The 23,536-nt window shown below is 45.2% G+C and overlaps 1 protein-coding gene across 22 annotated transcripts in view; it reads left to right on the plus strand.

The window, feature by feature from the left end:
- ANKS1B (ankyrin repeat and sterile alpha motif domain containing 1B) overlaps positions 1-10,637 on the plus strand; it is a 1,210,519-nt gene extending 1,199,882 nt beyond the window's left edge. For 14 of the 22 annotated variants that reach the window (XM_037845538.1, XM_037845542.1, XM_037845543.1 and 11 more), the window contains 2 exons: positions 4,960-5,127; positions 8,740-10,637. In XM_037845538.1, coding sequence (XP_037701466.1) covers positions 4,960-5,127; positions 8,740-8,850 — 279 coding nt within the window. In that variant the 3' untranslated portion in view covers positions 8,851-10,637. Of the gene's footprint in view, positions 1-4,959; positions 5,128-8,723 lie in introns of all 22 variants that reach the window. The other 8 variants (XM_037845547.1, XM_037845557.1, XM_037845559.1 and 5 more) reach the window with 2 other exon arrangements.
- The last annotated feature ends 12,899 nt before the right edge of the window (positions 10,638-23,536 follow it).

A 23,536-nucleotide genomic window follows, 5' to 3' on the forward strand; every position in this document is an offset into this window, starting at 1 on the left:
CCCACAGTCTGGCAGTCTTGCCTACACATACTTCCAGTTTTCATAAGAAAAACAAGCTTTGCATCCCCTGACAACAATTAGGATCTATCCTCCAGACACAATGGCTCCTCAGATTCCTCTGATGTAGAAGTTCTTAATCCACAGATCAAAATCCCTGGGGGAGAGGGAAAGGGAAGGGCTTTTAAAATTCAGTAATTCCCCTTCCCTAGAGAGGGTCAGGTGTCCCCTGGGAATCCTTCCCTACTGGGTTGGGGCTCCCTGCCTCCATCTTCAGGAGCCTCAGTTGGAAGGGGGTGTGGCTTCATATCCCTCCCATCGTAGACACAGCAGGCCATGGGCTGAGAACCCCTGGCTTGATGGTTCATGTAAAATCATAAAGAGCACTCTGCTCAGAGGCTCCCTCTCCCCAGCTGCTGGCATGAGACCCAGGCAAACTGCATGGCCTTTAGTACCCTCCTCCTAGCGTCATCACTTAATTTTTTAAAAACATTTTTAACAGTTTACAAAAGTCTTTTACTATAGCCCAGGTCTAGGGTCAAGGTGTGGTGGCCTGTCAGACCACCTGGATTCAAATCACAGCTTAGACAGGTGCTGGCTTCATAAGCAAATTATGTAACCCTTCTGAGCTTTAATTATCCCATGGGCAAAACAGGAATAATAACCAAGGATTATTAGGTGGTGGTTGTTAGGATTAATTGAAATAGTCCATGTAGAGCATTTAGCATGGTGCGTGCCACACAGAAAATAATAAATTTTAGCTGGCGTTATCAGTAGTTTAAATATTAGTGATTCTCAGAACATTCTAGTAAGGTGGATACTGTATGTTATCCCCATTTTACATAAGAAAACTGAGGCTCAGAGCATGTTGCTCTTCTTTAATCACTCCCTCACCTCTGCCAAACACACACACACACCCACGCACACATACACATCTCCTTTCATTGGTGGACTGTGTAAGGCAGAAAATACACAAAACCTATTGCCGTAATAACTCGGCCAGAGACTCGTGCTGTACAGGCCACGACAAGTATCTCCCAGTAAGCCAAGGTTGGAGAAGGTCAGTGGTTACAGCATTTGAGAGATATGAAGTAATGAACATGAAGCAAAACAAGTTTGAATTTAAGCCCAAGGGAAGTCATAACTAGAGATGAGAGAGATGTGGTTGTGCTGACATAAAAGGACATTGCAGCTCTCTGGTTTGGACTAAGCATGGCATGTGTGAAGGGCTGCCCTAGTGCTGGTCATGAGCCGCAGACATCCGCTAACCTCCTCCTGGCCAGGGCTGGGGTGGTGGCCTGGGACCGGCCTCTTGGGACTACATACCGTTCATACGTTCATCACAGCCCGTCGGCCAGTGGCTCCTCCCCCTGCTGCCTGAACTGGAGTCCAGTCTTCTTTGGTGTCTCATGTGTTCCAGTTATCTGTTGTTGCATATGAAACATCCGTTTTATTATGTTCACAGTTGTGCATCAGGAAGGCAGGCAGGGCACAGGGATTCTTCTCTGCTCTGCTCTGAGACATCTGGGGACTCGGCTGGGGTGACTCAAACGGCTGAAGACACTGGAACAGCTCGACCAACTGGGGCCATATGCCTGGGGCCCTGGAACGTCTCCATGTGGGGTTTGATGAAACTGAACTGTCCACGATGGCTGCTTTCCTCCTGTGCCTGGAGCCAGGGCTGGGATGGCGGGAGTAGCTGGTTCTCTCCAGGCAGACTCCCCAGGTGACTACCTTGGACATCCTCTGGCATGGTGATCTCGGGGCAGTCAGACTTTCTACACATGACTGGTTTCCTCCAGAACGAGTTTTCCAGGAGGCTCAGGCAGAAGCTGCAAGACTTGTTATAATTTCCCTCTCAAGTCCCAGAATGTCACTTCTGCCCATTCGACTGACCCAGCAAGTCTCTAAGACTAACCCAGAGTCAACAGGGGACCGGCATGTGTGTAAGGGCAGGGGAAGAATTGATGGCTGCCTCCTGGAGACAGACTTACCATGGGGAGCGTTAAGAACATGGGCTTTTGAGTCACAGATACCACAGCTCTGTAACTTTCTAGGTCTGTGATGTCAACCAGCTGGGCTGAGCAACACAGTCCCTCAGCATGTAAAAGCCCCATCAGGAACCAGATGCTCCTGATGTCTCAGTGCCCTCGGGCTCTCCCTGAGCCTCAATTTCCTTATCTATAAAATGAGCATAACAATATGCTACTGCAATAGTTGTGGTAAGACTTAAACGAGGTGATAGGAGTGTAGTGCTTGGCCCAGTGCCCAACACCTTTTAAGTTCTTAGTGGTAGCTGTAGTAATCACTAGCATTGTTACTACTCCAACTTGTCCTTTGTATATTCACTCATTCATTCACAAACATTTACTGCATGCCTGTAGCGTGCCAGGGAGAGTCCCTGGCACTGGCCTTCCCAAACGTGCCGGGATAATGTACTGAAGACAGAGACCAGTTGAGCTTTCAGACTCTTTGCCTGGCGTCTCTGGCTCCAGAGTGGCAGCAGCAGCACTGGAATAGGCAAGCCTGGCTCAGAGGAGGAAGCAGGGGCTTGTCACCTAAGCCTCTCTGATACTGCAGTGTTATTTTCCATCTTTTTCTAGTAAAGTCTCTCCTCTCACTTTAAATAGTGGGAAGGTTACTAGGAGAGGGAGAGGAAATGGACCTGCAAATGGGATTTCCTCTTCTGTTCAAACGGTGTCCTGAGGTCCCCTCCGAGAAGCCGGGCAGACAATGCAGCACTCAGCTTGCAAATGCCCCTCAGCCACCAGGGGCTCCTCTCTGATATACAGCGTGGATACCTTAGATACTAAGGTGACAGCACACATAGGAAAGACGATGCTCAACCTTAACATACCTAATCATAAAGGAAAAATGCTATAAAGCACTCTAAAATAAAACAGAAAGGAACATGTTACGGAGAGTGTGACCCAAACCTAGACAGGCCATGTGGCAGGAAGCCTTTGTCAGATAGTCTGGTCTCTGTGTCTCATTTGAGCAGTTTTCTAACACTAGGAACCAATTTAAAGTGAAAAGGCAGAGCTTCTAACCCATTACCTTTCAGAACCTTTTAGGCTTCCCATAATAGTCATGTGAAAAATCGCACTCCCTCAAAATGAGCATCTTTGGCTTTCACTTGAAGATACTGGAGCTTTAAGTAAATCTCACTTTCAGCAACTTCTTTTTAGGGTAATGATAAAAGGAATTCACACTCATTAAGCGTGTTCTGGCATCTAAGGGCTGTGTGTTATAGACTCACTGAATCTTACACCTGATGCTCTCTCTTAGTCTGTTTCCCACCCAGAGCACAGACGTCTGCTTCCTATCCCCGACAGATGGACATCAACCATGTCCCACGTTAACGGTGAACCAGAGCAAGAGCCTGTGGCTCCATTTTGAGTCTGCCTTTTAGAGGGACCCATCTGAGCAGTAAGAAGCAAGGCTGACAGTGACGTGACCCAGAGTATAGGCAGTTGAAGTGCAGTTCTTTGTGCAGTGACGGTCAGAGATGTCTCCCAGTCCTCCACTATCATTTGTTGGTGCATTGCTAATTTACTAGTCTGACTCATCCTTGGAGGCAAACACAGGCTCACTGTTCACTGCGTGGAAGTGCTGGGCTTGCTGTGTGAGGTTCAGTATCTCCAACAAGCAGACATCTGTCTTATAGGGCCATTATTTTTTAACAAGTAGCTCAAAGGAGACAGGCACATCCTTTGTCAAACCAACTCCCAATCAAAGAGGCATTTTCCCCACTTGATTCTAAGACCATTGATAACCTGGCATTGATCTGAAATTTGAACAGTCTGGAAACCCATGGGCCTCTTCCACGTGGCCTCCAAAGACGAAGACCATCCTACATATCCCTCTCCATTCTCACCGAGGGGGAGCAATTCCAAACAGTTCTCTCCAAAAACCATGCAGTGCATTTGATTAGGGAGGAGGTGAGTAGAGAGGAAAGGATATGGTTGCAGTAGAAGCACATGCAGAATGTGATTTTGTGATTCTGAGATTTTGGAAAACCGTGAACAGACATTCTAGAGACCTTCATCACACCTGTTCTAAGCTGGTGCAGTGAGTTTAAGAGAGTTGTCTTCAGAGCCTAGTTGGTGGCCAAACTGCATCTGCTTCTTCGATGCCCTCTGACCTTGGGGGTGGTATGGACACCCTGCTTCTTGTAGGTCAGAAAACATCAGATTTCAGTTGAGGGGACTAGGTGGAGCCATGCCTAAAAGAGAAGGCAGGAATCAAAGATACATATGTGGAGAAGAGAAGAAAAGAAAGCTAGAAACCATCTTAAGAAAAGGACTGATAGAGGGTCGGAAGGAAAGAGCCTTCCTCCTGGGCGCCGCTTGGCATGGCATTCTGGCCTGACAGAATCCCCTGTCTCTTGCTGATTTGATGATAAAATATGGAGTGGACCCACAGGGAGAGCAATGCCTCGAGAAACAGACGGATAATTGGCTCGGCTTGGGCGCAGTCTGCAGTTGCGCTGCTGTAGCCGTGAGATGCCGCGGCAGCATGACTAATGCCTCTCCCCTCAGCCCAAATTAGATTTTGACTGTGTTTCGTGGATGTTCACTGAATCACAGATGTTTGAGGTAAAAAGACCCAAACTTCGCAGGAACACCTCCTGTGGAGTGTGTGGGCTTCTCCTCGCAGGCAAGGCTGAGGCACTGGCGCGGGGACTCAGCTGCAGGACCGGAAGTAACTCTTTCCCTTCCGGGGTCTCGGGGGCAAACCATGCGGGGGGCTTAAGTGGGGCTCTCGGGTGTGGCTGAAAGCGCGCGTGTCACCTCAGCGGCCGAGGCCTCTTTGAGAATCTAAACAGGCCTCGGGGGCTCTGCTCTTTGTAGATTCCCACGGAATCGCTTCTTCACCAGGCAGCGAGGTTCACCGGCCTCGGCAGCTCACCTCCTAGAGTTCCTCGGCGGTTTGACTAACGCTTTCTCGGTTTTCTTGCAGAACTTAGCCTATGAAATCATCCTAACACTGGGACAGGCATTCGAAGTCGCTTACCAGCTAGCGCTACAAGCAAGAAAAGGGGGACACTCCTCCACACTTCCAGAAAGCTTTGAAAACAAACCCTCCAAGCCCATCCCCAAGCCCCGCGTTAGCATTCGCAAGTCGGTGGTAAGTAGGAAAGAAACAGATGTTCTGGAAACCTTGAGCGAGAGGGAAAGGGGCTTGCTAGCCGGGCCCTTGTGGAGTGTGGGGGCCATGTAAGCCCGGGCCTGCCCTTCTTGGTCCTTTCCCTTGGCCCCCGCCTGGCTGTGCCCGTCATCATCTCAGCCTGGTTCTGGCAAAACCTTGGGGCACCACTTTCCCTAAGCTGGTGGCTCCAGAGAAAACCCCACTTTCTCTGTCTCCTGCAGCCACCCTGTGGGGGGAGGTACTGGGTACTGCTGCTGGCCTTGGTGAACTTTTTCTGAAGATCTAGGAAAGCTTGGGAGCAATGATTCCTGAAGTTTTGACTGTCATCCCACCCCAGGGCACAACCTCTTGCAAGCCTGTGTCCTCTAGAGAGGTTTGCAGAGGTTTGCACAGTTGTCCCTTGTAGGCAGCCAGGGAAGGCTGGGTGCACAGGCTTTGTGCAGGTCCCAGCGAGCTGCTCCGCAGTGTGGGTGACCCACGCCATGGCACTGGGTGCTGTCTCTGGCAACAGAAGCCTCCTGCAGAGTGGTGACTGTTCAGAAGGTGCAGCCCCTCCTTCTCATCATCTGCCTTCCTCCAGGAATTTCCTCCCCTGCCCTTCCACAAGTTCTGCAGACATCCTGTCCTAACCAACTTTCATGACTTCAAATCAACCTTCTCTGGTAGTAGCAATACCCAGAAGCTGGAAGGTTCCCAAGCAGCTTCCCATCTGGTTTCTGCTCAGCTGCTGTATTGCCTCTTAGAAACTCGGGGACTCACACAGGGCAGCAGACATCCCCCAGAAGGCACTGCTCCATGCCCATGTATCCTTCCATCTGTACCTCTCTCCTCCTCCCCTCCATCCCCCATTCCCAGTGTCAAGGGGGGAAAGGAGGATTCTTTAGTAGTCACAAGGAGGCCCCTCCCTTTGCGAAGCATGTGGCTTTTTGTTTACAATCTGCTTGGCCCCAACTCCCATCATCACTCTTGGCAACTTCAGCATCCCCGAGGATGATCTCTCCAGCACCTGGCCTCTCTGTTCCTTGCCAGCTCAGTTCTAGGGATCTTTTCCTCCACCCCACCTCAGCCACTCCCTCCGCACCCATGCTGGTGACCTTATCACCCATAGTTGGGCCTTCTCTAAAAATCTTCATTTCAGACACCACACCCTGACACCCTGGCCTCCCACCTCGGCTCCTTCCCAACCCCACTGACTCCCAGTGCTCTCCCTCCAGCCCTGACCCACCCCCAGAACCCTAGACTTGCATCTTCAACTTCCTTTTTAACACTCCACTTTGATACATAACAGACATCTGACACTTAATACGTCCAGAACACAATTCTTGATTTCCCCCCTAAAGCTGCTTCTCTCTTGGTGTTTCCCATCTCAGTAAATGGTACTACAACCGTTCACCATGTTGCTCAAGTCAAAAAGACACAAGTCATCCTTGATCCCTGGGGCCTCCTTTCCCCTACATCCAATCTGTCAGCAAATCCCTCCACCCCATCTCTACAACATAGCACAGATCCACCCACTCCTCTCCATTCCTACTGTCTTGCTTATATTCCAAGCTACCCTCATCTCTCACCAAAACGACTGCAGTACAGCTCCCTTCCTCCACCACAGTGCCCTGAAGTCCTTTCCCTGCACAGCAACCAGAGTGATCTTCCTAAAGCACAGAACAGATCTTGATACCTCCTTCCACAAATACCCAAAACCTAATTTCCCACCACACTCCTGTGTGACACTCAGACCTTCCTGTTTCTCAAACATACAGAGCCCACTCCTGCCTGAGGCCTTTGTCCCATGTGTTCCTTCCACCTGGACTCTCACCCCACCCACCCCCCAGTTGCTGCATGGCTGACTCGACCTTGTCATTCATGTCTCAGCTGCTGAAAGAGGTTCTTCCTGGCCACCACATCTGAAGTAGATACCCAGTCATGCTCAGGCATGTCACCCGCTTTCAGTTCTCTGCAGAGCATTTATTAATTGAGATTTTTTTACGTACCTGTTTGCTTATTGTCTCTCTTTCCCCATGACAGCATGAGTTTCGTGCACACAGGGGCCTTGTCTGTTTTGTCACCAGCAGGGCCAGGCCCATGGCGGGTGCCCAGTGAATATCCGTGAATGGATTAAATGAGGGCTGTGGGTAGACTTAACAAAAATATCTTTGAGAATGATTAGACTGTGAGACGTCCAGGAATGTTCAGAATGTTTTTGGAATTTCCCCTTGGACTACTGTATTCATTTTCAGTGTGGCCTGGATTAATCTCTGCACGGCGGGTGCCTCCATCTGACTTGACTCTGCTCCCCACAGATTCTTCCAGAGGAGCACAAAGGGTGGGTGACAGAAGGGCACATTGAATATTCATCTATAAGCCTTCACTGGGAAATATGAAAATACACAAAGAATAATACAGATCACCCCTTACCTCCTCAGGATCCCGTCCCCCTCAACTGGGGTCAGCAAACCATTTCCCTCAGCTCTGTTAGCTTGTGGTTGAAAAATAGTCAGGGGTTCTTCATGAAAATACATGAGGTGCCCTCCCACCCCACATTTGAAATTGTTGGAAGGCAGCGGATGGGCACCTCTGGCAGGCAGCAAAGCTCATGGTGAAAGTAGCAGGTGTCTGGGGTCGGGCAGAGGGGAAATATCAGAGGATAATGCAGCAATTTGGTGAAAAATTCACCCCACCCCATCCCCAGGCCCTTCCTGAGAACTAACAGCTCAATCCTTACCCCAGAAATGACCTGTTTTACTTGGTATTCATGGGGAGTAAACCGTCTTTTAGTCTTCAAGGCCTGGCTCCTGCTTCCCTCTTCACCCTCAGTTCTCCCCCATCCCCACACTGGGAACTGACTGCAGACCCCCAAAAGGTCACTGCCTCTTACCCCTGGGACCTTGCACAGGCCGTTCCTTCTACCTCAGATGCCTCCTTCTCCCACCTTCACCAAGCAAACCTTGGCTTGTCCTTGAGCTCCAGCTTAGACATTATCTCACTAATTTATTTATTCAGCAAGCAGTTTATTGTGGGCCTGCTAGTCACTGGCTGCCAGGACCTTTTCTAAGTTCTGAGGAAGCATCAGTGAACTAAACAGACAAAGTCCTGCCTTCGTAAAGGCAGGTGAACAGAAAGGCAGAAAAGAGCACAGATGGGTGCACCTAGGTCACGGTGAGGGCTTGTGGTTCTTTCCTGAGTGTAATGGAAACCACTGGAGGGCTGAGAGCTGAGTCACCTCCTCCAGGAAGCCTCCCTGGCCCAGTGGCACGGGGTTCAGCACTGCTCTGCAGGCTCCCAGACCCCCTCCCCCATCTCACTCCTCAGAGGGGTTGAAATCTGTTTCTGTTACTGCTCCCCATCTGGGCTGGGTCACATTGGCCGGGGATCACACATACGGTTCCCTGCTCAGTGCCTGCTTTGCACACTGCACACAGCCCGTAGGCAACAAATGTGTGCTAAAAGAATGAACAAATGATTCTCGTATTCCAGACTCCTGAGGTCCTGCCTGGGCGTCACGCGTCCTGAGGCTGGTTTCTGAGCAGCGTCAGGTCGGGTGCTTGCGTGCCCGTGCAGGTACGTATAACAGGCATCAGCCTTTTTGTTTTAAAGCAGATCGACCCATCTGAGCAAAAGACTCTGGCCAATCTGCCATGGATCGTGGAGCCAGGACAAGAAGCCAAAAGGGGCATTAATACCAAGTATGAAACCACAATTTTCTGATACTCACCCCGCCCTCCTGTCCTCGCGGTGCCTTGCACGCCAAGCAGTCCCGGAGCAGGTTCCTTCGCGCCTCCGTTTCCACCCAGCCCAGGAGGAAGACTGCTCTGTTTGTGTGGCCTTGTCACGGGCGAAAGGCCGCTGGCCATTCCTGGGGAAGTTCTTTCTGCACCAGTGACAGCAAAGGCAGCCAAGACTTCCCAGTCGCAAGCCCTGAGAGGCGTGGGTTGAGATGGGTTTTCCCTGATTCTCCACTCCCCGCCCCCCAGCCCGCACACCCAAGGTACTTTTAGCGACTGCCCCAATTCTTGCTTTGCTTTATTTGGGGAGAATACCTTTTAAAAGATTAAAGGCGATCTCTAGTACTGCCTAAAAATATTAAGATCTTGGATTTATTTTTCACTGTCAGCAGTTTTGAAGATAAAATCAGAACTACTCCCACAAAGCATCTGTAAAATCATTGTATCGCGGAGTATTTAATGCAAAAAGAGAAAACACTATCCCCATGATTGCTGAGAAATTCTGTATGCCAATTTCTATATTTGTGGATTTTATATGTGATTAATTATATCGGTTAAAGAAAACCTTTAAATCTAACAATCGATTCAAAATTTAAGAATGATTTAAAAAAAGAGAGGGATTTATTATACACAGAAAAATGTGTCTTGTATTAAATATTTTTATTAAAAAAATGTTTCACTAATGCATTGATGAGAAAAGTAGGTTGGTTGTGAAGGATGTTTTGGGTTTCACTTCAAATAACTCAGTTTCTACTGCTACTTCCAAGAGGACTGGCTCAGTTGTGGTGAGATACAGGTGATGCCTGCCAGAGAGCAGGAGAATCGGGCAAGCCAGCTGGTGTTGAACCGAAAGTGCTGATGTGGCCAAAAAGCCTGCAAAGATTGTTTTTTAATCTTCACAGTGTTTTAAAGAACATGTTTAAAAAAATAACCTAGGGCTCCTGCTGTCAAGATTTCTGTCACAGAAACCTTGTTTGAGAAAGGTGTTAATAAAATTCTATTGCAAAAATTTTTTTTCTAGAAAAAATAAATACAAAAAAAAAAAGAGAGAAGAAATTCCAAAGTAATAAAACTTTTCTTGAAACAAAAAAACTAAATGTTTGCTTACTATTTGATTAAATAAAATTTACTTACATTTCTTTAAGGTATTTTAATTTTTTAATGTCTCTGTGGAGTATTTGTATGATACCAGAATGTATATTTATGTAGAATAAAATTATATAAACAGTACCAATATCATTATAGAAAAAAATAACATTTTAACGTATATTGTTCTAACCAATCATATTGTGAATCATTTTGAAGTTCATTATAGCGATATTGCTAAATTGTGGGATCGTCTTAATGTTTTTTTATTAACTAATAATTATTTTAAACCTGAGATTGTCGGTTACATTCATCAGTTGGTGAGCTTTGAAGAAGGATAACTAAATTTTATTTCAAACTGACAAGTGTATATGGTTTTAGTTCAGTGTTGAAAAATTTGGTATGAAAATTTTAATACCATATTAAATTACTTGAACGGAACAGTTCCTTGTATATATATTTTGCCTATTCACTGTTGATATGTATGTAGTACATTGAGAGTAAAATAACACTAAGATATGGTACCAAAAGGAAATTATATAGGAGCAAAGTAAATAGTAGCTTCGCTGAAACAGAAACAAATGTGTAAATATGCTTGGGCTTCCAGTTATAAATTTTGTAATTTTTGTCATTATTTATATCCTATAAAAAAGCACACAAAATAAAACAGAAGTTGTACAGCCACTGGTGCTTGGCATGGTTCTGTGAGCACCTCCCCACTTTGGCTTAGGAGCAGAAGCAAAGACCCAGGCTTCTCAGCATCCAGAGTTAAGGGATTTTTAATTGGCAAAATCATGGAGAAAATGTGCTCATTTCCAAGTTCAACCAGACTGAGAAAGACACGCTGGCCTTTGAAGCTTGAATTTCAGCCAAAAAAGCTCCATGTCTTTGTTTAAATATTAAAGTGGGTTGTAATGAGGAGTTGCCAAAAATAGAAATTTCTTAAGGGACCACCAAATGGTTTGTTTTTATAGAACAACATAGATAGTATTTTGGAAAAAAACCATCTACAGATTCAGTCAGTCCTCTTATTTTCCTTAAAATGCACATGCCAGCCATAGGTTGAGTGATAATGGGGCCATAGGAGAGACACGGTGGGAAGGTCACGGATCTCATTCCACAATCTGTGACCTTCAGGGGAAAATCTCCCTGCAGCTGGATCCAAATCTGTTACTCTCAGAAATCCATGCCAGAGCCATCCCCAGGCACTTGGCTTGAAGTTGCAGGGGGCAGGGATTCAAACCCTAAGGAGCTAAAGCCAGCCTGAGATGGCTGAGGCAGAAGGACAGACTTCCTGAAAGCAGGGTTGGCCTGGGATTTTAGATAGGACTCCTTTGAGTTAGTTTGACCCCTTTTTACCTTTGTTGACCACCAAGAAGTGAGAAATCCTTTTCCTTACATCTCTGAGGAGCAAATGCTTGTGTCAGTTATGGTCCCAACACAAAGCAAATGACACACTCCAATTGGGATAACTTAAGAGAGTTTAATCGACTGTTTACACTACTGTGGGCATCTGGTGAGGAAACCAGAGGGGCAGAGCAGTATCCCTGGACAGGAAACAGCCACACTTGGCCTTGAAGGGCCTGGGGAAGGAGAAGGCTGAGTGGAGAGGGCTCGACCCTCTGGCCTCACCTTCCACCCTCCACCATGCATTATCTGAACCCCATGGGAAGCCAGAGGGCCAGGAGCCCATTGTGATGGTGCCCACAGGGCAGCCTCCAGACCAGAGCAGGGCACGGCAGGGACCGTGGATCTGGAGGGGCAAACAGAAGAGAGCCAGCCTATGTATTGTAGAAGGGATTTGCAGCTACTTTTCTGGAAGGGGAAATTGGACACATTGATAGCTGCGACTTCCGTGGTGGTGGGGACCCTTGAATGCTAATATTATTCAGTAAAGGAGTTGAATTCAGTTACCCATTTAATTTTTTCCTTATTTCTTACATTATCTCCTATGATAAATTTGGGTGAATGAACTCTATGAAAAGTATGCCTAGTTAATTTGTTAATAAGTCACGAAAGTGATTTTTCTCAAGACATAGCAGCAGATTTTCCATTGAGTAACTTGGGAATATTGCAGGTATATATAATGTTATATACAATGGAGTGGAGACAGGCTTAGATAAAGAACACCTGGCCAAACTCTCAAAAAAAATGAAAAAAAAATGAAAAAAAAAAAAAAATGAAAAAAAAAAAAAATCAGTAAAAATTCACATTTGGACCCCCAAATAACATTGCTTCTAAGCTAGTTCTAAAAAGAAATGAAAATTTGATAAGTGGTCTAGCCTCCAAAGTTCTTAACGTCTGCAGAATTGAAACATAATGACTATGTTCAGATGTTCAGAAATCTATGTGGAATAAAGCCTTTTCTTGAAGACATTAAAATTTTAAGTTCTCTTTTTATATAGGCAAGTCACAGAGTATGTTTCCCACGACAAGCAAAATCTGACCGCTGGAAACTTTTTTTTTTTTAATCAGATTTGGTACCCAGCCAACACAGTTTCTCCCGGCAGCAAGGCTGCCCCACTCCATTCCTGCCTCCGCCACGCCCCGCTGGCCAGCCCCATTGTGCTTCTGGGTGCATGAACCCAAGCATCTGCCTGCCCCAGCGACAGAGTCCTGCTTCCCCCAGTCACCAGATCCAATGCGCAGAGAGCACGCCGTGAATTTGCATAGGCCTGTTGCCCAGTCATCATCCTGCACACTGTGATTCCATTAGTACCCACCGGCCAGAACTGATTTCTGTGATAGAATTAACCCTAAGACTCTGGTGCTGACCTGGAAATGCCAGTTCCACTTAACTGTTCCCTGTCTTCTTCATCTCAAGAACTCGCTCTCTACTCAACATGGTGCCATTTTATTTAGAATTTTCCTCATGCAAAGATGAACGTTCTAAACTCAGCATATTGCACTCTGTGTGTAACTCATGAAGTATAGCTACATATGTATCAATTTTTTCTCTCTCTCCGAAACCCCAGAGACCTATGTTTGCAAAAGCTGCATCAACACTTAATTTCCAAGCTTAGTTCATGAAAAGTGAGGCAAAGACTACATACATCGATCTAAAATAGAGATTCTCTATTTAACAGCCCCAGTGGGGTACCCAGCAGCCAAAGGTGGCAGGTGGCAGGGGTTGTTACTTGGTTCAGACAGCAGAGAAGCAGGGGTGTCAGATCACAGACTGTTTGGGCACAGAGATGCTAATGGCCACCTCACAAGTCCTGCTATTTAGGAATCTCTAAGTTGTGTCTCATCACCACACTAACTGCTAACTGAGATGGAGTCAGCTCTTACAATCCAAGCCAGCACCCAACCTGGTAGTAAAAACCATTCAAAGCAATCCATATTCAATACTCAATTTAACTGTCCTCTGCACGTTTCAGTGCCTCAATCAAGCATCCCAACAGCTGCTCCCCGGGGAGCTGTGTACATGCCTGCAGCTCTCCCTCACAAGTGGCAATAAGACACATGGCAAAGGAATTCAAGGAGCCTCCAAGTAAGAAGCAACATCAGCTGTTTTCTGACATTGGGAGGCTGATTTCTTTCCACTCCTAAAAAATGCATGCTCAGGTTTTTGAAAGGAAAAAATAAGTAAATCCCAGTGTATTAATTGTTGAGTCAGGGAAGGCTGGGAAAGAAGAAAGGCAAAAGAGGAAATTCAGGAACTCCACCTTAGCAGGCCATTTCTGGGGTGTGGATTTGTGGGGAGTGGGGAATCTTCAAATGCCCTCAGGGTGAAGCAGGTGATATAAATGAATGGGTGCAAACTGTGATGTCCCACAGAGTGCTTGCCTCGTCTAAGGGAGCAGCTGCTACTCAGTTCCAGCTGATTGTTGCCAGGCAGAAAGGAAGACCCTGTGTTGACAGATTTTCTAAAAAAAAAACTCTGGAATTTTATGTGGGATCACTTGATTTTGAAATGTTGGTCAGAAATTCAGTATTTTAAAAAATAAGTTCTGAGCCAAACAAAGCCCATCTCCAGTCTGGATGTGGTCCACACATCACTTGTTTGTGAACTCTTTTTGTATCTTTATGTATCTTCTGGGATTCCACAAAGCTGTGTCTCCCAGCTAGATGTCCAGTTACTTATCAGAAGGGGAACAGTGTGTTGGTGGCTGAGTGAGGAGGTGGAGGCGGCAGGGATGCAGGGATCACCGATGTATGTCCAACTACTATTTAATACCAGATGGCATATGGGAGTATCAGTTAGGAATTGAATTCAGGACCTAGTAGCAGAGACTGGAAATAGCAGCGGCTTAAACAAGGGAGAGGTTGAATTTTCTCTTTTGTAACAAGAGGCTGGAATGGTACAGGGCTGCAATAGGAGCTCCATAATTTTCAACAAAATCCCAAGCTCCTTCTCTGTTTCCATCTGCCATCCTTAGCATGTGGCTTCCAGCCTCAAAGTCACCTCATGATCATAAAATGGCTGCTGGACCATCAGCCAGCACATCCACATTCCAGGCAGGAAGAAAGACAAAGGATAGAAAGGATCAAAGGGCCCCTACCCCAAGAGTACAACATCCTTTTAAGAGCTCTCTTGAACGCTCTGCCCCGCGACTTCCACTTGCATCTATCTCATTGGCCACCCCTAGATAGGAGGTTGGAAAATACAGCTGTTGCTATTATTTTTAGCTAAGCATAGTGCAGCCTCCAACAATATAGGGATCGTTATAAGGAAAAGGAGACCAGATATCAGGGAGGCCAGTAGCAGTGTGTGCCACAGTAGGGTTCATCATAGCACTAGGTAAAAGTCAAAAGCACACACATGCAGGTGAGACACTTGGACGGAGAAAGCAGTGACTGTAGGAACTGATAATCCTGGGAGAGCTGTTCTATAAATTAGCTAAAAATCCAAGCAGGAAAGATGCCCCACAGCTGTAATATGCATACCAAACACCTGTGCTTCCCAGCATCACCCTGAGTGTCACAGGCAGAGCACGTGTAAAGGAGCATGCTGCACGAGCAGATAGCAATGGGTGCCATTGGCTGGGGTGTGCCAGTGGGGCTAACAGTGGTTTGGTGAGGACACAAGTGGAGAGTGCCAGTTCTCAATCTCAGCTGCACACTGGAATCACCTGGGAACTTTACAAAATACTGATACCTGGGTCCCATCTCCAGAGATTCTGAATTAATTGGTCTGGGGTGAGACCTGGTTTGAGGGAGTTTTTTAAGTTCCCCATTTAATTCTAGGGGCAACAAAGTGTGAGAAGCATCACTCCTGGGTGTATCCAACCTGCGGATCCTCTGAGAAGCTGGGCAGCCCACACCAGAAGCTCCCTAGGAAGAAGATCCTGGAGGGGATTAAGCCATTTCCTGAAGGTCACACAGCTGGCAAGCTAGTGCAGCCAGGATGTGAACTTAGAGCCACCTTGATACCCAGTGCCACAGGCCATACCCCTACGCTGCCGACCCAAGGTCTTCACTTCTTCACTCCTAAGCCTCCCCATTGTTGCATGCACCAGCCCAAGGGGCAAGCATGCCTTTCCTGCTGGGGGTGGTCTGTCTCCTGAGAGACAAAAACCTGGAGGAGGAAGTAGAGAAGGATGCCCGGAGGGAGGTGCAGTCCAGGAACCGGTGGCAGCAGGGTCCCAATTTGCAAACCTGGCAGGGAATCAGGGCTTTTAACTAAGACAAAAGATAATTATTATGCCATTTATTGAGACCCTTCAGATGCTTGTTATTTTTCTAAGCCTCACCAAAATCCTGCAGAGTAGGTGTATTCCTTGTTTGACAAATGAGGAAACTGAGATTCTGAGGTTGCAACTTTTCAAATGGAAGGAAAAGGGGAGATGAAATCAAACGATGACAGGAGAAAGCACTCGGATCCACTAGTCCGAGGCCTGCCACTAATCTGAAATAACCCCACTAAGAGTTTCAAAGTAGAAACAGGCTTCTCTAGGAGAAAGGCAACAGTAGGGCTGCCACCTTCCCTGCTCAATGTGCTTGAATCAACTGAGATGTGCTCAAGTCTCAAGCTTCAGCCTCCAGAGCCAGGAGAGGGCACGTTGGGCATTAGCTAAATACTGGCAAATTCAAAGCGTCCCCCAACTTCTGCCGTCTGTTTGGGTCTTCCCAGAATGGCCCCTGATGCTTTACAGCCACAGAGATGGGTTAATTAGCTGCCAACGTTTCCCCTCGAATTGACTACCAGGAGTAGGCACTCCTCAGGAGCAAAGACCACATCTGATGTTTTCTCTGTGAGCTCAGTGCCTAGTCATGATTCATGAACTGAATGAATGAAGTGGATTATGAATTAAACACATAATTGAAACGATGTTCCCTGGATCCTCTGGCCCAGGACTGTTGGTGAGGAGTTACAGGTAGTATTACCCAGTGGTTGCAGACTGCCGTGGACCAAAATCTGAGCCCACTGTGGGGCCCTGGCAACTTACTAACCTCTCTATCCGTAAAATACAGATAACACCTTGTTAAATACAATATGAAAACTGCCCAGCCCAGGACCCTGCATATAAAAGGCCCTCAAAAAATAGTAGCGCCCCTCTTCTTCATTAAATCTCAGAGTTACTAGACAGAGAGTGGGACAAATAAACCTAAGGTGAAGGGTTTAGACTCACTGCTAACTGAAGATGAATCAGAAATAAAAATACACAAATCTCCAAAATCATCACAGAAGCTAATGGATGATCTTGCCCAGCTGCTGAAACCTCAGCTTTGTGACTCCTAGGCTGGTGACCATCTGCCAGTGAACACAGGAGTATTCCACAGAAATTGCCAACTGACATTCTGACCCAGTAGTACAGTGGGTCTAGGCCTTTTTTAAAAAAGACTTGCTTTTGACTCTGGATTTGTCACTGATTAGCTGCCTGAAGTTCAGTTCTTCCTTTATAAACTTAAGGATACAGAGTCTGCAAAACCACTCAATGGCTATGAAGTTAAAATGAGGGTTGTGCAGTGCCTAGAGTGGATGGACAATATAAATATTTGCATGAGTGTACGAATGAACAAACGAAGAAGGTTTGCTCTAGTACAGCACGACAGGCACCTTGATTTTTTGTTTATAGTTCATATTTACTGAGATACATTCACATACCATGTAGTCATACAAAATAAAGCATACATTCACTTGTTTACAGTACCATTACATAGTTTTGCATTCATCACCAAAATTAATTTTTGACATTTTCATTACCACACATAAAAATAATAAGAATAAAAAATTAAAGAACAATTAAAGTGAATAAGAACACTGGGTGCCTTTTTTTTTTTTCTTCCCCCATTTTTCTACTCATCCATCCATTAAATGAGACAAAGGGGAGTGTGGTCCACACAGCCCTCCCAATCACAGTGTCACCCCCCACAAGCCACATTTTTATACAATCGTCTTCAAGATTCATGGGTTCTAGGTGGTAGCTTGACATTCTCAGGCATTTACTGCTAGCTATGCCAATTCATTAGAACCTAAAAACAGTTGTCTATATTGTGCATACGAGTGCCACCAGAGTGACCTCTCAGCTCCTTTTGGAATCTCTCTGCCACTGAAGCTTATTTCATTTCTTTTCATGTCCCCCTTTTGGTCAAGGAGATGTTCTCCATCCCACAATGCTGGGTCCAGACCCCTCCCCAGGAGTCACACCCCACATTGCCAGGGAGGTTCACTCCCCTGGGTGTCAGATCCCACACAGGGGGGAGGGCAGTGATTTCACCTGCCAAGTTGGCTTAGCTAGAGAGAGAGGGCCACATCTGAGCAACAAAGAGGCATTCGGGAGGAGGCTCTTAGGCACAATTATAGGGAGGCCCAGCCTCTCCTTTGCAGGAACAGTCTTCCCAAGGGCAAGTCCTGCGGTAGAGGGCTCAGCCCATCAAACCACCAGTCCCCTATGTCTGTGAGCATATCAAGTAACCATTGAGGTGGGGGAGCCCAACACCCCTGCATTCTCCACCAGCTCCTCAAGGGGGCTCTGCATAATTTTTTCATTGTTGTTTTTTTTTAAATTAGCTCTTTTTTTTTTAAATCAACTATATCAAAAAAAATTTAAAAACATACAATTAAAAAAACAATTCAAACAAGGGAGACAAACATGTTCCTACTCCACCCCCAAGAAATTAACCTAAAGTAGCAACATTTCTGTGAACTTGTTCCTACCATATCCATCAGAAATTAACAAACAATAGTCATTCCTGGGCATTCCCAGAATGTTAAATTCACCCACGATAGCTTATCTGTTCCTATTGGGTTATTGTTCCCCCTTCATTAATTGCTCTCTATTGCTAGTTCCCCTACATTCTACATTATAAACCATTTACTTTAGGAGTGTGTTGTTTAACATCCAGGTGTTTGTGAATTTTCTAAGTCTCTTGACAGTTACTGAATTCTAATTGTATTCCATTGTGGTCAGAGAATGTGCTTCAAATAACTTCAATTTTTTTAAATTTATTGAGGCTCATTTTATGTCTCAGCATATGGTCTATTCTGGAGAAAGTTCCATGATCACTAGAGAAGAATGTGTATCCTGGTGATTTGGGATGTAATATTCTATATATGTCTGTTAAATTCATTAATCAGATTGTTTAGCTTTTCAATTTCCTTATTGGTCTTCTGTCTGGTTGATCTATCTATAGGAGAGAGTGATGTGTTGAAGTCTCCCACAATTATTGTGGAAACATCAGTTGCTTCCTTCAGTTTTGCCAGTGTTTGTCTCGTATTTTGTGGCAACTTGATTGGGTGCATAAACATTTATGATTGTTATTTCTTCTTGTTGAATTGCCCCTTTTATTAGTATGTAGTGGCCTTCTTTGTCTCTCATAACATCCTTGCATTTAAAGTCCATTTTATCTGAGATTAATATTGCTACCCCTGCTTTCTTTTGGCTGTAGCTTGCATGAAATATTTTTTCCATCCTTTCACTTTCAATTTCGTGTCCCTGTGTCTAAGATGAGTCTCTTGTATGTAACATATTGTTGGTTCATATTTTTTGATCCATTCTGCCAATCTATATCTTTTAATTGGGGAGTTTAATCCATTTACTTTCAACATTATAACCGTGAAGGCATTTCTTGAATCAGCCATCCTATCCTTTGGTTTATGTTTGTCAGATATCTTTTTCCCTCTCTCTCTTATTGTCCTTTAATGAACCAATATTGAATCTCTGTAGTACTGAACCTTTCTCCATCTCTCTCTCTCCTTTCTTTGTTTCTCTGTCAGTAGGGCTCCCTTTAGTATCTGAAGTAGGGCAGGTCTTTTATTAGCAACATCTCTCAGCATTTGTTTGTCTGTGAAAAATTTAAGCTCTCCCTCAAATTTGAAGGAGAGCTTTGCTGGATAACATATTCTTGGTTGGAAATTTTTCTCTCTCAGAATTTTAAATATGTCATGCCACTGCCTTCTCACCTCCATGGTGGCCTCTGAGTAGTCACTACTTAGTCTTATGTTGTTTCTTCCTTTGTATGTGGTGAATTGCTTTTCTCTTGCTGCTTTCAGAACTTGCTCCTTCCCTTCAGTATTTGACAGTCTGATCAGAATATGTCTCGGAGTGCGTTTATTTGGATTTATTCTATTTGGAGTTCCCTGGGCATTTATGCTTTGTGTATTTATACTGTGTAGAAGGTTTGGGAAGTTTTCCCCAACAATTTCTTTGAATACTCTTTCTAGACCTTTACCCTTCTCTTCCCCTTCTGGAACACCAATGAGTCTTAGATTTGAACGTTTTATTTTATCTATCATATCCCTGAGGTCCATTTCAATTTTTTTTCAATTTTTTTCCCCATTCTTACTTTTGTTCTTTCATTTTCCGTTCTGTGGCCCTCAAGGTCGCTGACTTTTGTTCAGCTTCCTCCAGTCTTGTACTATGAGTATCCAGAATCTTTTTAATTTGGTCAACAGTTTCTTTTATTTCCATAAGATCTTCTATTTTTTTATTTACTCTTGCAATATCTTGTTTATGCTCTTCTAGGGTCTTCTTCATGTCCTTTATATCCTGTGCCATGCTCTCGTTTGTCTTTAGTTCTTTGATTAATGGCTCCAAGTACCGTGTCTCCTCTGATCTTTTGATTTGGGTGTTTGGGTTTGGGTTATCCATATCGTCTGTTTTTTTCATATGCTTTAAAATTTTCTGTTGTTTTTGGCCTCTTGGCATTTACTTTACTTGATAGGGTTCTTTTAGGATATGTAGGATTATTCAAAGACTAATCTCTAATTTCTCAGATCTACAGCTTGGTGGAGTACCCTTTCTCTAACTAACCAGCAGATGGCATCCACGAGTCACCTATTTCCCTCAAGTCAGTTCTCCCCAACTTTGTCTTTGTGGTGTATGGGGGTCTGATTCTTGTGGGATCCAATCGGTGCACCAAGTTTGGGTGTGTTGTTGGTGCTGTCCGCCCTGAATGTGGGGTGTGTGTCTGAGCAGTTAGGGAGGGAGGGCAGCTTTAATAATCAAACCTCCCAGGTGTTCCTGGAGATTTAAGGCTGTTGCAAGAGTCTAAACCTTCATTTTAGTCTCACCACAGATTGTCTCTGCCACTGACCCACAAGTCCTTGGTATTGGCATATGGTCCCTGGGATTTCCAAGTGGGTCCCTCTTCCAATCCATGCCCTTCTAGGGCCTCTGCTGAGGGAAAGTTGTGCTACATCATAAGTGGTCGCCATCCCTCAAGGGAAGTTCTGGGCCACCAGGCCATGTAGGTGCGTTCCCAGCCTGCTGTAAGGATGGCTGTATGAGGTGTGTTCATTTCCCCCTTTTTGCACAGCTCCGCCTTCCCAGCTCCAGGACAATTAGCTGTGGTGCGCGAAAGGCTATTGTCACCGCCCGATATTGTGGCATGTGCGCGTGTTGCTGGAAACACTTTCTGTTGCAGTGGGTTTTTTGGCACAGCTCTGGGCTGTGGCTCTGGCACCAGGCAGGAGCGTTTCCAGCCCGCCGGGAAGATGGCTGCAATGCGCATGGCTATTTCCCCCTTTTGGCTTACCTCTGCCTGCCTTGATCTGAGACAATTAGCAGGAGGTGCACGAAAGGCTATCTTCCATGCCAGATATTGAAGCATTCGCACAGCCTGTTCCTGCCACACTTCACTGTGCAGTTCTTGCTGCCATATCTGCATCTGCTTTTGGGTTTTTTAAAAAAGAACTAGTCCGTCTCCAAACACCAATCCATGGATTCCCCACACCGCAGAGTGGCTGCCGGATATTCAGCGAGCTTACTCACTCATTTCAGAACGCAGACTCCCGGTTTCACAAAGCGCATGGTCCCTGTGGATTTAGCAGAACTTGTTCAGCTGGTGCATCGCTGGAACTGGTGTTCTGGGTCACTTTCTGGCTTTTATCTAGTATTTTTCACAGAGATGTTTTTTTGCCCTGTCTCTCCTAGCCGCCATGTTGGGTTCTCCCAGCCACCTTGATCTTAAACAGGAGATCTCACTCACCTGCTGGGTGTTCTCCAGTATGATCAGCTGGTCAGAACAAGCAGACTCAAGCTCAGACCTGGAATTCTCAATCTAGTTATACAGTCTAGTCCCAGGTGATGGTATATTACAGAGGCAGACTTTCTATTCACTTCTTTGTGATGAGCAGTATTCCCAGTTGTGAGGGCTTGACCTCATATATGAATTTACAATTAACACTAGCAACTCATTCTCCTAAATCACAATTGAAATGAAAACTTCCCAAGTTCTGGTCTTCTCATAACATCATCTGACTCAGGAGTAAGTCATTGTTGATGCCAAATGACTAAATATGGGAGTCCCATATTTCATCCAAATTCTTCTGTCTATTCTGTGTGAACATACTCAAAAAAATTCTTCTATGGTTAAAATCTTAGCCCATTAGCAGCTGATTTTCAAATCCAGGCATTTTAATAACTGTACAGTATATCCATACTCTTTAAGGAGAGGGGTTATTAGCAAGGAATCTATTCCAGTGACAATCTTCAGAGACTAAGAATTATTAAGAAATCATTTCTCCTTCTCTAAAGGTTGGTGAGTAAATTATAATAATAATATAAAATGCTGAATAATAGATTACCATACTTGCCGACTTCAGTACTCTAAGGGATACATTTATTCAGTTCACATAATTTGGTAGCAAACCTTTTTTTATCCAAGTAAAGGTTTACTTTCCCCTAGTGATGCTTCATCATAAAATGCCAAACCAAAACGAGAGAATAAAGGAAATGCTGACAATATGCTACATCTTAATTTGACAGTCACAGGATATTTTTGTGGAGGAGAGGGAGAAAGCAAAATTTGTTTTAGGTACACAGGAATTTCAATCATTCAGCAAATACTTACCGAGAATCTCCTGCATGCCAGACTCGTGCTAGACTCTGGGGACACAGTGGTATAAAAGACATAGGCCTGGCTTTCAAGGAGCTTACGATCTTAATAGAGGATCCTGGCAATTCCAGTGCAGGGTAATAAAAGCCATGGCAGAGAAAAGAGGGAGCTGTCGGAGAGCTGTTGCCAGGCAAAACATGCTGGGGGCCTAACAAGGTAATGATAGTTATAATTGTTATAAAATAGATCAAGGAATGTTTACTGAGCACCTTCTTGGTTCCAAGCTCTGAGATAAGTACTTTATGAGCTTTACCTTATTACACTCTTAAACAATCCTGAGAGGGAGGAATTGATAGCCATTTTACAGATAAGGACATTGCTGGTATTTTCTTATTTATTGCCTGTTGTTCCCATCCTCCCCCAAACTCTAAGATGTATTTATTGTCTCTCTTGTCTGCTGCTTAAAACAGTGCCTAGCATATTAGGTGTTCCAGATAGATAGGCAGCTGGACAAACAAACTAATGAAGGGATTGGCCCTCAATCACACTGTATTAAGGAACCCATGCCCACTGCATTCACTGCACTTATCACATTAAATTTCAAGTTATAGTCTTTGCTGGTCCTTCTCAATCTCCTGTGCTGGTCCCTCATCTTACCAACCTCCAGATTGCCCTGGGCTCAATCTTAGGGTAACCCCTGCTTTTAAAAATCTATGCCTATTGCATTGCTGATCTCATTTAATCCCATGATCTTACCATCAATTCACTGATGACCGTCACATTTATATCTCCAGCATGTCCTTCTCTCACAAACTCCAGACCCTTTTATCCAACTATCTACCTAGCATCCCACTTGTATAGGCATCTCAATCTTAGTATATCCAAAACTGAGTTCCCAATCTTCCCTTCCAAACCTGCTCCTTTCACAACCTTCTTCATCTCAGTTATAGGCATTCTGACGCCTCCAGTTGTCCACACCAAAACTTTGGTGTCTTTCTTGGCTTCTCTCTCTCATAGCCTCCATTCAATCCATCAGCAAATCCTATTCACTCTATCTTCAAACTGTATCTCATTACCACCTCTGCTGCTGCCACTCTAGTCTGGCCCTTCACTCTTGCCCAGATTATTGCAAAAGCTTCTCAGTAGTCTCCCATCTTCCACCCTTGTCTGCCCCCTTTTCAACTGATTCTCAGATTCACATGGCCAGTGTTCAACTTAAAACTGAAATTAGATCATTCCTCTGTTCAAACTCCTCCACTGGCTCTCACCTCAGAGTAAAAGCCGACTTCTTTACAGTGGTCTAGGAGTCCCTCCATAGTCCTAGCCTCCCAATTCCTCTCTTGCCTCATCTCCTGTTC

This window comes from Choloepus didactylus, chromosome 8, assembly GCF_015220235.1.
Source record: "Choloepus didactylus isolate mChoDid1 chromosome 8, mChoDid1.pri, whole genome shotgun sequence".
In the NCBI taxonomy this organism is placed as follows: Eukaryota; Metazoa; Chordata; class Mammalia; order Pilosa; family Megalonychidae; genus Choloepus; species Choloepus didactylus.